The sequence below is a fragment of the Pungitius pungitius genome, chromosome 14 (genome assembly GCF_949316345.1).
Source record: "Pungitius pungitius chromosome 14, fPunPun2.1, whole genome shotgun sequence".
Taxonomy (NCBI): domain Eukaryota; kingdom Metazoa; phylum Chordata; class Actinopteri; order Perciformes; family Gasterosteidae; genus Pungitius; species Pungitius pungitius.
This window is the reverse complement of record NC_084913.1, coordinates 12335116-12348169: the sequence shown is the minus strand read 5'-3', so window position 1 is coordinate 12348169 and position 13054 is coordinate 12335116. Positions and strand designations below refer to the sequence as shown.

Below are 13054 nucleotides of genomic sequence, written 5' to 3'. Positions count from 1 at the left end.
AATCCGAGCCACACAAGATTTACCAATCAGCTCTATTGTAAAAAAGGGTTTACTTCAAGAACCAGGGCTACTAGTCGTTAGACCACCACTGACCACTCCAATCTGTAAACTCAGGCTTTCTGCTTTTTAATTGAACGTTTAAAAAGCAAGTTGAACAAACACAATCTGAGACAAACCTGAAATGAAACATAGAACACTGTGTAAGACTTGTTTTTGTGAGCATTGACATCCCTCTGCGTTAGATAAACCGCAGTGAAAACACACATGACGCTTTTCTTTATTATTTATTCATAATAGTCTATAACTTCTGATAAAATACACTTTGTTTATAAGTGCTGATTACTATTTTACATTCACCCAGAGTTTAAATGGAGACAAAATGATGCATTGATAAAAGTTGACATTTCGAAAATGGTGTTGATTGTCCATGACGCTTTCTGGACAGAGCTTTATGAACTGCTCCTCCGAATGCACACCTGACAGGTAACCTGGATGTCAGCGGGGACTGCTGCCTGACGCACCTCTCAGTCCTCAGAACAAAGATTTCAGCTGCCTTTTGAGTTGTTTGATTGTTTTTTGCAGTGCAATCCAGTCCCCAACTCTACAGGAGTAAATACAACATCACATGCAACCAAATAAGAACTGAATATTCATGGGGAAAATATTCAATTTGTGAAAACAAAATCAAATACAGATACGCAAGTTTTATTGAAATGACTATGTTAAACATGTGGAACACTCTCCTGACTCTAGCCCTATAATCTTAAAACCAATTTTCCCCAAGCCTCAATGTAATAAATACATTAAAAAATGGACTTTATTTAATCAAGCTTAAAGTAATGACAAAAATGTCAACAGCACAAAAGGTTCATATATCACCTCTATGGAAAAATATAGACAAGAGATCCAAGAGCTGTCACATACAGAATATTGATAAATGGGCAATTTGATGTATAAAAGTCAAGTTATTCTCTGTATGGCGGTCTGTCCAGTCCAAACAAAACTATAGGAAACAACTGACTGCCAATATATTATAGTAAATACCCTGTTGATATTCAAAAAGACAATAACCAAATAGATTTATTTTTTCATATTAAAATATATTAATTAAAATATATTACTTTGTGATTACAATATTACTTTCTTTAAAAGTTACCTTAAAAATGATTGCTATAAAACTGGTCTACTTTGCACCTCCAGGAGATTTTAAAATAAAGTTGATACACAAACACCAAAAGAAATAGCCGCTGAGGTGACGCTCCACACTACCATCTTGAAAGTGAATTCATGGTACAGCGCCGATTCATACTGTGTTAACTTTATCCAAATGCAGCTACAAGGCTGTAACAACACAGTGCGCACAACACCAATGGGCTCACTCATGATTGCACATTGTAGTTGTAGTACATTATATAAACTCGATCCAGTATTATTCTGTGCTTAGGGTACTTCATCCTCTGAATGATTGTCTGGAAAAAGGCCATTTAAATGGTAACAATACAGCCACCTGTTAATCAGCTTCATATTGTACAGCCAAATCCTCATTGCTTAATCACGTTATGATGAGACATTTAGCGTTTTAGCATAACTGACTGTTCCTCTCCATTTACTTTCCACATTAAAAATGATTTGTAATTAACAAGATCGATCAATGTGTGCAGCACAAATAAAATAAAATACACTGTAAATCAACAAATATTTATAGTGAAAAAGCTAACTTATCTTAATTTTCTCCCTCTGCCTTAAGTGTTATTTTTACTGTTTGCCACTGCTGACTTTTTGAATATAGACATACGATGAGGAGAAAACTCACCTCATGGGAGACACTATCTACAAACCGGCTTTTTGGGGAGAAAAAGGTTAACACAGTAGGAATTTACTCCTGACCTGGAAATATCTCAATATGCCAAAAGGAACATGTCCGTATTGTTATATGTAAAAGTGTCCAAACCAAGTTACTATCATATATCCAGGTGGTTTTCAAGTGCTTAGTCAAAAACTAATGTAATGTGCAATCCTCACGAATCAATGCCATTTCTTTCTTTCTAAAACTATTCATGTTCTTTGTAATTATTGTGTGTGATCAGTAATAAATGTACAGCTTTTACACAAGAGTTACTGTGCATTGCACTTTCCTGCCATGCGTGCATAAATGCCAGGAGGTACTCCACACCAAATGATTATCATAAGCGCCCTTTTTTGCCATTAAACCACAACTAAATCGGGCCCAATAATAAAGTGTCAGTATTAAACAAATCAGTCATTATGTTCTACAAAAATAGCAACATTCATTTTTTCCCTCCTTTTTTAGTTTCAAACTACACATTTATAGATATATATATATATATAAAAATATATGACACTAACCCTAGCCAAGTGCAAACATTGCCAGACTTGACCTTTGTCACACATCTGACACACTACTGATTGGATTAAAAATCTGAAAAGTTACACGGAACACCTTTTTATAGATGTTGTTGAAACAAAAGACCATCCAGTGTAAATCCTTCCACTTCCAACAGCGACCGCGTGATGGTTGTTTCATCAACGACCTGCTGCTGCCTCGCGTCTGCCTTCAACACCAATCAAAGCGCGAGGTCTCCTTCGTCTCACGTCATCGCACAACTAAACACGACACGCACAGTTTCGAGGGGCCGATGCAGTCGTCGTGGCAGAAGGCGCCGCATCCCTTGCACACGATCATCGCCTTCAGTCTGCAGTAGCATTTGGACTGCACCTCCTCCATGTCGGAGCCCTCGATGAACGACTGCTCGGGCGAGGGCTCGCCCTGGTCCACCGAGTGGCCGCCCGGTATGGTGGTGACGGTCACCGAGAAAGACATGACGCTCCCGCCGCCGTCCGCCTCGGACGAGGCCGCGGGAGAGCCGGCGCCCGCGGCGCTGTGGTTCAGAGTGTGAGGCACGGACATGCTGATGGTGCCGCCGTAGCATGACGCCGCCACGACTTCCTGCTCATCGAGCGTCCTCTGCGCGAGAAAAGCAGACTGCCGCTGGTGATGGGGGTCCGCTGGGGTGAGATATGGCTGCGAGGTTCCTTGGGTACTATTGCGGAGTTGGAGGTGCCTTCGGAGTGACTGAGAAAAAGGGCCGGCGTCCTTGGCTGTGGCGCCGGGGAAGCTGTGTTCGCCGCGGGCTGCGCCGTCCTCCGGTCCAGGCTCGCTCTTTACATCGGAGCAATGCTGAACGCTCGCTGCCTCGTCATGCTTGGCTATCGAGAATCCAAGCTGCTCGCTTTTAACCACCGAGGCAGGGAAGAAACATTTACTGGCGGGTTCTTCGTCCTTTGCCGCCTCCTCTTCTTCTGTGCTTTCCCTTTTTAAACTGGACAGAGACACGTTGGAGATGACCGACTGCTGCAGTTTCTTGCCCTCCTGTCCTCGCCCGTACGTGGACACATTGAGCAGGTAATGCCCCGTCATGGCAGGCCTGGGTATCCTCTTTCGACCCAGAAGTCCCCCCGTAATCCTGGATTTGTCCTGACGTTCTTTTGCATGCCCCAGCTGATGGCCTTGGTGCTGAGGCCCCATGCCAGCGTGAATCTGGCTCTGCTGGCCTTTCCTCTGCATTAGAGTGTGCAGGATCTGCTCCTGAGTCTGCTTATCGGGAAGTTCCCTTTGGTGCCTTGTGCATTCTGAGACCACTCCTCCTGCTGCATTGAACTGGTGGGACAGTGGCCTATCTGCCCTGTGCTCAGCAGAGTGCGGCGTCGTCCCCTTACTACCAGAGGGTACGTTTGACATCTTCACTTCCAACGTGGAAATTGATTTAGGGAGGATCTGCTCCAACGGAACCTCTTTACCCTGCAGAAGCGGAGTGACCAGCGTGTGATTTGCAGAGGCACAGCAGCCGGCCGTTGATGATCCAGCAATGGTTCCCTGTCCCTTCAGAGCATGCACATCAATGCCATCGGGTGCTGCACTGACCGAACCAGCGGATCGACTTTTGCCGTCTTCGTCCACGTTGCTGGGGTAAGAGGTTTGAGACGACTCCGGGCTCAGCTGACCAAAAGATTCCAGTGGGCGAGAAGGAGGTGCACTGGTCTGACTGCTGCTGCTGGAGGCCGGTAGCCTGGTCGATGCCTGGGGGGGCGTTGAGCTGGGCGAAGGCTGTTTCTGCGCACCGCTGCCTCCGCCCGGCCCCGGGCCCGGCACCGGGCCCGGCACCGCTCCCTTCGATGCTACCCGCTGTGCCCGGGCCAGCTGAGCTTTGGCTTTGATGTCAGCCAAAGTGCGAGCACCGGTACGGCCCGGGCTGCTAAGCGGGGCTGGGAGAGGAGTCCTGGGGGAGACTTGACTCGGTGACAGAGGAACAGGAAGAATTCGTGCCACTGGTATCTGTGGGAGAGAAAAGGAGATTTTATAATAATAATACTATAGGACTTGCATGTATATGCAAATGAAAAATATCCAAAATAAAGATCAGCAGCAGAGAAGTGCAGAAGGGGTTTGAGAAATTTCTATTCTGTCCTGTTTTTGCACTTTTGCCTCTCTAACTACTGTGAACGTGTGAATGCCGCCTTCTGCAAGGAAGCAAGCTAAAAAACTTGTTGAAACCTTTCAAGTGGGTACTTCTGTTTACTGAAGAGGTAGCTACATGTTTCCTACCTTGAGTGGGGGAACCCTGTGATTTGTCGCGGAGGTCGGTGTAGCAGGGCTAGACATGGATGTCGCTGGAGATGCAGAAGAGACTGAGGACAATGAGGACACCGAGGTCAAACGGGGCCTTTTCTCTGGTGTCAATTCATCGACAATCTCACTGAGAGATTTCCTTTTCAGCGGCTCAGAGACGACCCCTTTGCTCTCTTCAGCAGGTTTAACCGCAGACGCCGGCTCATCCGCTTTCACCTCCGGACTAGCCGATAATGAACGGCTCGTCTTTGCAGGCGACGGGGGGACTTCAGTTTTCTCCTGCTTCGCTTCCTCTTTAAACTCCTTTTCAGGCAGTGCATCTGCCGAGGCCTTTCCAGTCGGCTCCTCGGCCTTTGGTCTTTTCACCGCAGTGGTGGGCTCGGGCTGCGCCGTGCCGCTCAATTTACGGCCCTCGGCGTACTGTGCCCGCCGCGTCCTCATGGGCTCGGTGGTGGGGACGGGCTCCCTCTGGGCCACCTGCGCCTTCGGAGGCTCCTTTGGGGGCTTGCTGTCCTTCACCGCGGTAGCTGCAGCGCCACTGTCCTCGTTGGCCTTGGGGTTCACTGGTGCTTGGGCAGCAGGTCCCGTCGGATGAGGCGAGGAACGGGGCATGGTGGACTCCTGATTCACGTCGGCCTCCGTCAGCTCTTTGGATTCCTCAAAGCTGAGCCCAGAACTAGACAGAGACAGGACAAGAGGAAGGCAGGAAGATGGACCAATAAATCAAGAATGATGATGTCGCTCTTAAATGGAACACAGATCATTTTGAAACACTTAGTTTGAGAAGGAGTTATAAGGAATATACACTAGTGGTGTTTCAGAGTGACAGTGAATAAAAATTAATCATTTGGTTTTTAATCACTGAATAAAAACATTACGATATTCTTAACTCAATTTGATTCATCATATCTTGAAGCAATACGATGCTGTAAATAATACTTCTCAGAGGACTTACTTCTCCCCGTAATAGTTCTCAAAGTAGGCATCCTTCCAGAGCTCAACTCTCTTTTCCTTCTCTATTTCTTGGCGTATTCGTAGCTGCAACTCAGGTGTGAATTCTCCTGTTGAGAAAAAGGGTTCCACATATTCTGTGTTATAGCACAAAACCTTGGTGACATAATAATTATTATATTATAAATGTGAACTGAATGCAGTTATTAGCCGATGGAAACCGCTGTACTGACCCTCAGCCAGTCTCTCCTTCCAAGACTGGGCAGCTGACGTGAAGAACTCATTGTTCAAGGCAGAACTGGTGACCTTCTGAAGGCCGTCCATGCAAGCCTGGGGAGAGGAGGCACAGTGTTATGACTAACATCATCATCTGTATGGGGACTTCTGCTTCTCATACACGATGCACAGGACATTTAATAAATGCTATGATGAGAGCGTTCTACACGTAAGACGATTGTCGAGAAAGAAGGAAAATAACATACAATAATACAACACTCTTCAAATGTAGTGCTAGTTAATGCGACAAACGCAAAATGAGTAGAATTTTGGAGCCACCTGCCGGTCAACTTCAGGTAGAAGTTTGAGCAGCCTCTGTTGGCAGTCAGGAGGCAGGACGGAGAAGGTGTGCTTGTTGATGATCGCCCTTAGGTTGGTGTTGACCAAAATGGAGTCTGGAGTTTCCACATCTATTTTGCACTTTGTACGTCTTAGCTGCCCTGCAATGTCAAACAGGAAACAGATGAAAGGGGAGCCGGATGAAGCAATGCCGATCACGTGACCGAGACCTAAGTCTTGTCGTTTGTTTTCCATTAATTGGCTACACATTACTGTCTGACCTCCCTACTCTGTAGATCAAACTGAGTCGTAAGTACACAAGAATATGCTGAATCCACACCTCTGGCGTGTAGTATAGGATGTGTGAGGTCATGCAGACTTGAGTCTTGAAGCTTAAAACTGGTTTTATAATCATGTAATAAAGCAGTGTAAAACATTGCAATCATAATTCATTGTAACTATTTTGTGAGGTCATAGGGAAGTTTTCCTTCGCCTACCAAAATGGAATCAGTCCACCCTTGAGTCGAGGTGGACTTTGACGCCCGATTTGAGAATATTCCCCTCTGGCGTTCTTGAGAAAACATAGACATTTAGAAGTTCACCAGCCATTGGATTTACTGAGAGTAGATGTCTTACCTGCCCCAAGGCGGCCTGACCTCTGAGGAACCTTGCGAGGTACAACTGGGCGGCATAGGTCTGTTTGGAGAGAAGGAGTAGAAAGATCTAACAACACAATCCACAATGATGCTGCCAATTATATGAGTCACGTTTGCAAGATGGTGATGATGATGCAATGCCTTCTGTTGAGCGATAAGTAATAACAGCACAATTCTTGAGAACTGCATCTGTCATTCCAAACTGTGGCTTATTATGATATGACTGGTTCAATATCCCTACTGACTACTAATGACTACTATTCATTTCTTTTTATATTGTATTTGATAATATAATAGCTGCCACCTACCGGTCTTTGTAGCAGTGGTGTCGGACATATCTTTGATGGTTTTCAGAAGTAGTCTAGGACTCTGGGTGGTTGGCATTCCCCCCTGTCTGCGCTGGTTTCTCTGTTGCTGCTGCTTTAAGGCCTGATGCCGAGCACAATAAGGAAGAAACAGATATACATGAGCAGTACGAGAAAAAAGTGTGAAACGCGCTGTTTCCGTGCAACCCTTCCCTTTTAAATAACAGGTGAATGTGCAGATATAACACGTTCTGAAACTCTCGAGATGTCAAACGATTAAAGAAGCAATCTAAGAAGATCCGCCAATTCTCTTTGTTTGGTTTAAAGAATAAAACACAATAACTATTTTCACCAATACCAAACGCCAATATTTCCGCCCAATCGCAACCTTCTTGCTTCTGTGCTTGTGCTTCCTACGCTCAGTAAATGAATACACATTTCTCCTACACATCTAAAAATTCCACACCAGCACAGATGGAGTGAATTACAATCCTTCCAATCAAGTGAAATCGTATTAAATGTAACACAAGAGCCACAAACAGCCAAGAGGAAAAATGCTGAACAGGGTGGATTATGAGGACATTGGTACTTAAAAAAGCAGCTATTAGCCCTTTTTCTTGCCAACTCATGGCTTTTCACGAGATGTTTTATAGGTAGGGGATGGAAGGATAGTTGTGCCAGCCAACATGTTTACGTACACGTTTAGTGACAAGGTCTCAGCAGAAGTTTAAAGAATGTGGTGAACTCTGCAGACAAGTGGGACAATAACTTCCAATATTGATGAGAGGTGTGGCCTTTAGATTGACATCAGCACAGGTTTTTATATTGAATAGTACTAGGGCTGTCAACAAATATTCTCTATTCAAATATATATTCGAATAGTTGTTGAGAACAGATATTTGAATGTGAAAATGAATATTCGAATGTTCGAAGAAAAAAAAAAAACAACAACAGCGACTGCTTTGCAGGTGGCCGCGCTACTGTACTGACTTTATACTGCATGAATAAAATAGACTAGATACAACATACTACAACAGCTTCATGCACTGGTTTGGTTTTTTGCCGTTTCACGCCAAGGAAAAACGTTCAATGTCGTTTCTATACTTGTAGAAGCTAAGCCTATGCTTTAAGCTTAAAGTTGACGCGCTGCCGTTGCCTCGAGGGATGAATAAGAGTTCACTTGCCCGTGGTTGATATTCACTTATGTCCGTTTATTTGCATCAGGAAAAGCTCCTCCATCCAAATACAGCACCCACGATTACAATTTACTGTAATTTAACGCTTTACAGCGGTCACAGCTGTTTGTTCTTTGTCCCATCAGAAACACCTGTTGAGGCCCCAAAGGTTCCTACCCTATATAGTGTGACACGCTGATGAGCGGATCATAACCAATGCAAAATCTTCTCTTAATACAACTTCAAATAATGTTAATAATATGTTTCAATCACTGAACGAAGCCTGCCATATTTGGGACAAGATTACATTTTTGCTTGCACAAAACTCTTGATCAGCACTGAGCATTTGTTTATTGTTGTCGTTCATTTGAACTGCTCTGCGCAGAGAGTGCGAGACACTGCGAACAAGCCAGAGTGCGTGTGTGCGAGGCCAAGGTCTGCGATCTTATGGAATTCCGCACACGCTCGCGTGACTTTCAGTCTGGACGTGACATACGTCTCCTCCGTAGCAGATATTCGAATACATGGGTTATATATATATATATGTATTTATATGTGTTTTTTTAAAGCAAATATTCAAACATAATTTTTGAGCAATTTTGACAGCCCTAAATAGTACCAGTCTCCTTTAAAAACACCACACTGTGCATGTTGACGCAAGTGAAACTACACAAACATACTACTAGACCTAACAAGAGTGCATTTCTGTGAACAAGGGTGTGGCAGGAACTTGTGCAGCATCGAGGATTTGTTTACTCCGCTATGAAGATATCATTAGCGCAGTCAAGGAATAAAGAATTAAGTGCTAGCAAAAGTGTGTGTACCTGTTTCAAAGCTTTCTTGCCGTGTTTCTGCGAGGGGGAGATGAGTTTACCGGTGGGGACAGAGGGCGACGTGCATCGAGGCTGCGGAGAGGACGGCTGTGACTGCAGCTTGGTGGGAGCTACCAAATACAAAAGCACAAAACAGATGTTACAGAATACACTTCCTGAGGCTGGTGTACAGACTTTATCACATCATGCTTTTGTTTGGATGAAACCGAAACCAATGCCTTGCACAAAAGAAGCAGATTGCATTACCTCGCTAAAATAGCATATTCCTTCAAATGAGCAGAACAACAGCCAGATCGTTCACATCAACCTCTCTGTTCTACATATACACGCATGGAAAAAAAATAATAAAGAAGAAGAAGAAGAAAAATCACATTTGACATTGCAGCTCTTTGCATTGATTGCTTCAAAAATAAAACAATATCTGTATCCTCCCACTCAGGCCCAAGGTTATTTGCTTGGCAGTTTCTAACTTGTGCATAATGAGGAAGTGGTCACATGTTATGCTGAGAAGATCCAGTTTCCTGTTCTAACAATCACTTAAATATTCAAGCGGCAGAAAGATATAATGAGTCATTAATAGCGCGGTGTAATAATTCCTACTTGAGGAGAAGATTCTCCAAACTTGCTCTGCACCCCGTGCAGTGGGGCGTGCTATTCACAAGAAGATGATTACATGGCACACAAGCTGCCAAGACGTGACCTTCATGTGCAGCCTGCCGCTCCTCCGAAGGAAAATCAATGAAGGACTTTATGGACACAGCGCATTTGCTTGAAGAGATAAAAACCCACCTTTTTCATTCATCATGTCTGATGCTCAGTGTATTCCAGGACTTTTTTGTGAGGAGACAAGGTAATTTATGCTGCCTCCTTATACTGCTTCTTCAGCTGGTTTCCTTTGCTTCCGCAATGACTTTTCTCAACGGCTGAGAAGGGGCGTTAACTGTCATGGTCTTAACACAACTCGGTAACCAACCAGCAGGAAGGAACTAACAATTAGAGGCACAATTCATACTTAGGGCCTCATCACTGCTGATGGTGGCAAACAAGGGGTATTTGTCTCCTATTGACGAGCCTTTATTCTTTAGCTCTGTAGACGGAACTTAAAAGAAAGCTGATTTGAACATTGAAGTTTGGCAATATTTTGCTGTTTGCTTGCAAAACCCTTAACTTAAATACATCTCTATGAAATCTGTCTGTAAAGTGTTCTTAAAGTGGATTTACTAAAGGGATGTAGAGATATGCCAACGGTTAGCATTGATTCCGTAGGCGGTGTGTAGTACCTCTTCGCATCCATCTTCCTTTCCTGCCCTCTCGTGCGAGGGCACTGCTGTCATTTTCTGTGCTGTGGGAGTCCGACAGATTGTCACTGCTCTCCTCAGAGCTCTCCTCAGACATTTCGTTTGCCACATCTGAGATGTCCTTCTACATAGTATGGAAAAGGAACAACTGTTATTCTCATGCATCTCCCGCATCAATCCCACTTCATGCTCAAGGAATTCAACCAAAGCCCTCAGTCCTAGAGCACGGAGATGCCTAGAATGATGTTTTCCTGATCTAATATTTTACACGATAGTAGCACATTAATTATGGGCTACCTAACTAACTAACCTTTAATGTGTAGACCCCCATCCTGCCTGGGACTTTGTAGAACATCCCCTCCTCTCCACGAGAGTTTGTGTGCAGCATTGCGTTCAGACATGCCAGAGGCGAGGTTCCACTGGATCGTGAGGAGGAAAAAAAATGCAAATCACACATCTTTCTTAAAGAGCTGGGAGAAAGGCACGCGAAGTGGAAAGGATGGTCTGACATCCAGTGGGGGAAATTGCTACCAAAGCGTCAAGAAAACATGACTTCAATGTTTTGAACAGAATCAGTTGAGCAAAACTGGTTCATGTCAAATCTGCGGTAGTTTAAGAATTTCAGAGCAAACAGTTAAATAAGGATGCACAATAATGCCTCAGCCGCCCCTGTATCCAGGGAGACATCGTGAGGCGGAATTTTTTTTTTCTGTCAGTGAGGATACGGTATGCTGTCTGTAAATTACAGTAAGCAAAACATTTTATAATAAAACAAAGAAAAGAAAAATGCAACATGTGTTTAATAAATACTGCCTTTTTAACCCCCCCCCCCCCCATATAAGATTTTGGACAATGCAACAGTGTTGTTTTTTTAATCAATAGAATGGGAACATTTCAATCAGAATCATCTTTTACTTTTTCATAATGAGTATATTTTTATGCAAGTGGGTATGAATTATAGTAGCAAGTCTAGTTGAAATGTGAGTGTGGCTTTTAACTCTATTCACCCTAGGCCATGTTATTGTTAATAACATGCAACAGGTGAACCCAGACAAAGTGGCATGGCAGTGAGTTTGTTAAGATAAGGGGTGGGGTCTAGTATTTCTTACCTTCTGGATGAGAACAGTGACAGTGAAACAAAAAGAAATGAAAGAGTTATTAATTGAGTAAAATAACCGTTGCTATGTGAACAGGAAAATGGGAAGTATGTGATATGAGCAATCAGTAATAGCAGGCGAAAGCTGTGTCCTCCCCTCTGTCTTTCTCGTGAAAGCCATTTGTTGTCGTTTGAGCTAAGATGCCAGGATAATATTTACCTTATTTCTTTAAGTCTTTCTCTTTGGATCACCTGCAAGATCTCCTTGTGACTCATGGGCGTGTTAGGGTATTTCTCCAAAACCTAAAAATAATAACATAGCATTATCACAAACAAGCTGACAGTACAGAGACTTTTCCTCCGGTGTTCAACATACAGGCTTTTTATTTCGCTCCTAGCTTGTACCGTCGTGTAGGGGCTGCTGATGCATTGCTGTAACATGTTGAGCATCTCGGCAAAACAGCACTTGGTGTGTAGAAACTAACGGTATCACAAGGAATGCTAACCATCTGTAGAGTTTATGTTACGCAAATAAGTATAGGCTTACTCAGTGCATATAACGCTTTTGCACAGATGAACAGTGGATGTCTACATGAACAATAACGTTAAGCTGTAATTATGAATTTATGTTAGTTGCGGGGAGTTTTGATGTTTGCAGTCATTAGCATGCTAACCTAGGCAGCTAGCTATAGTGCTCGCAGCATTCATTACTGTATTCTGATATATTGCCAAGCGTTTGCAAGTAATATATTAACTTGGTTTAGTATTTTGACGTCAAGGCAGCGTATTACAATCTTAGTTCAATGCGAATATTCTGTTAGCCTGCTTTAAATTAGCAGCCAATATCCAACTTGTTAAAGAACTAACGTTACGCGTTAGCAGGAGCTAGCGTGCTAGCCCGGCTAGCCGCGGGCAACCCTGACGTGATTCACTATACACGGTTTCTTTATTTGACTTTCAGGTCGTGACAAACATGTCACCTGCGATGTGTGGACGCAAACCACAGATGTTTTGTTTTATTATTTTCATTTTGAGGAAAGATGCTTCGGGTGCACACAGCTGACAGTTGCCTCGACGCATTACGCTGCACCGATGACAGCTACGCGGCTAACTGGTGACAGCGTTCTTTCGAATGTCCAACCGTAAATACGGGCCTCGCGCGGGGCACGCAACGTCTCCAGCAGCGGGTCGTGAACCCGTAAACACAGTGGTACAAAGTGGGAGCGTTCAGAGGGAAAACAACCACGACCAACGGCGGATTTAAAAAAAAAAAACACCTAGAATACCGTTTTTGCGGCTTCCGCCCACGTCCGCCCTTTCTTTTTCTTCTGTCTCTCCCTCATTGTAGCTGTCTCTTCCTGCGGAGTAGTGTTGAATGTGTCCGTTCCAGTTGGAAGTGTTGCTTTAGTTACCGTGGAAGATCCACTCCGTCTGCCATGTTGGACTTACTGTAAAGGGTCACGTGACTCCGAAGGAAACGTCACCTTACTGTATAAAGCTACCATGGCAAGGTCTCCAGGTTGTTGTTTTTTTAATT

At 44.0% G+C, this 13054-nt stretch overlaps 1 protein-coding gene across 4 annotated transcripts; it reads right to left on the bottom strand.

Annotated features, from left to right (window-relative positions):
• Positions 1 to 261: 261 nt before the first annotated feature.
• On the bottom strand, positions 262 to 13033 carry asxl2 (ASXL transcriptional regulator 2). 4 transcript variants are annotated; one of them, XM_037486753.2, is made up of 12 exons: positions 12804 to 13033; positions 11738 to 11820; positions 10732 to 10840; positions 10404 to 10545; positions 9115 to 9233; positions 7119 to 7239; positions 6791 to 6850; positions 6155 to 6315; positions 5833 to 5929; positions 5604 to 5709; positions 4625 to 5324; positions 262 to 4354 (listed from the first exon to the last, which is right to left on the bottom strand). In XM_037486753.2, the coding sequence occupies exons 1-12, from the start codon at positions 12858 to 12860 to the stop codon at positions 2615 to 2617; spliced, it is 3495 nt and encodes a 1164-aa protein (XP_037342650.2). In that variant the 5' UTR covers positions 12861 to 13033; the 3' UTR covers positions 262 to 2614. The 4 variants fall into 4 exon arrangements, with proteins under 4 accessions (XP_037342650.2, XP_062413233.1, XP_037342651.2 ...); XM_062557249.1 differs by lacking the exon at positions 12804 to 13033 and adding an exon at positions 11894 to 12335; XM_037486754.2 differs by lacking the exons at positions 10404 to 10545; positions 10732 to 10840; positions 11738 to 11820; positions 12804 to 13033 and adding an exon at positions 9913 to 10390.
• Positions 13034 to 13054: the final 21 nt, after the last annotated feature.

Bases quoted from the DNA above. Each gene is read 5' to 3' on its own strand.
- asxl2 (XM_037486753.2), bottom strand. From the start codon at position 12,860: ATGAGGGAGAGACAGAAGAAAAAGAAAGGGCGGACGTGGGCGGAAGCC. The intron at 10,841-11,737 runs GTAAATATTATC...CTCACGATCCAG, and splicing joins GAAAGACTTAAAGAAATAAG to TGGAACCTCGCCTCTGGCAT. The intron at 6,316-6,790 runs GTAAGACATCTA...TTGACATTGCAG, and splicing joins GTCAGGCCGCCTTGGGGCAG to GGCAGCTAAGACGTACAAAG.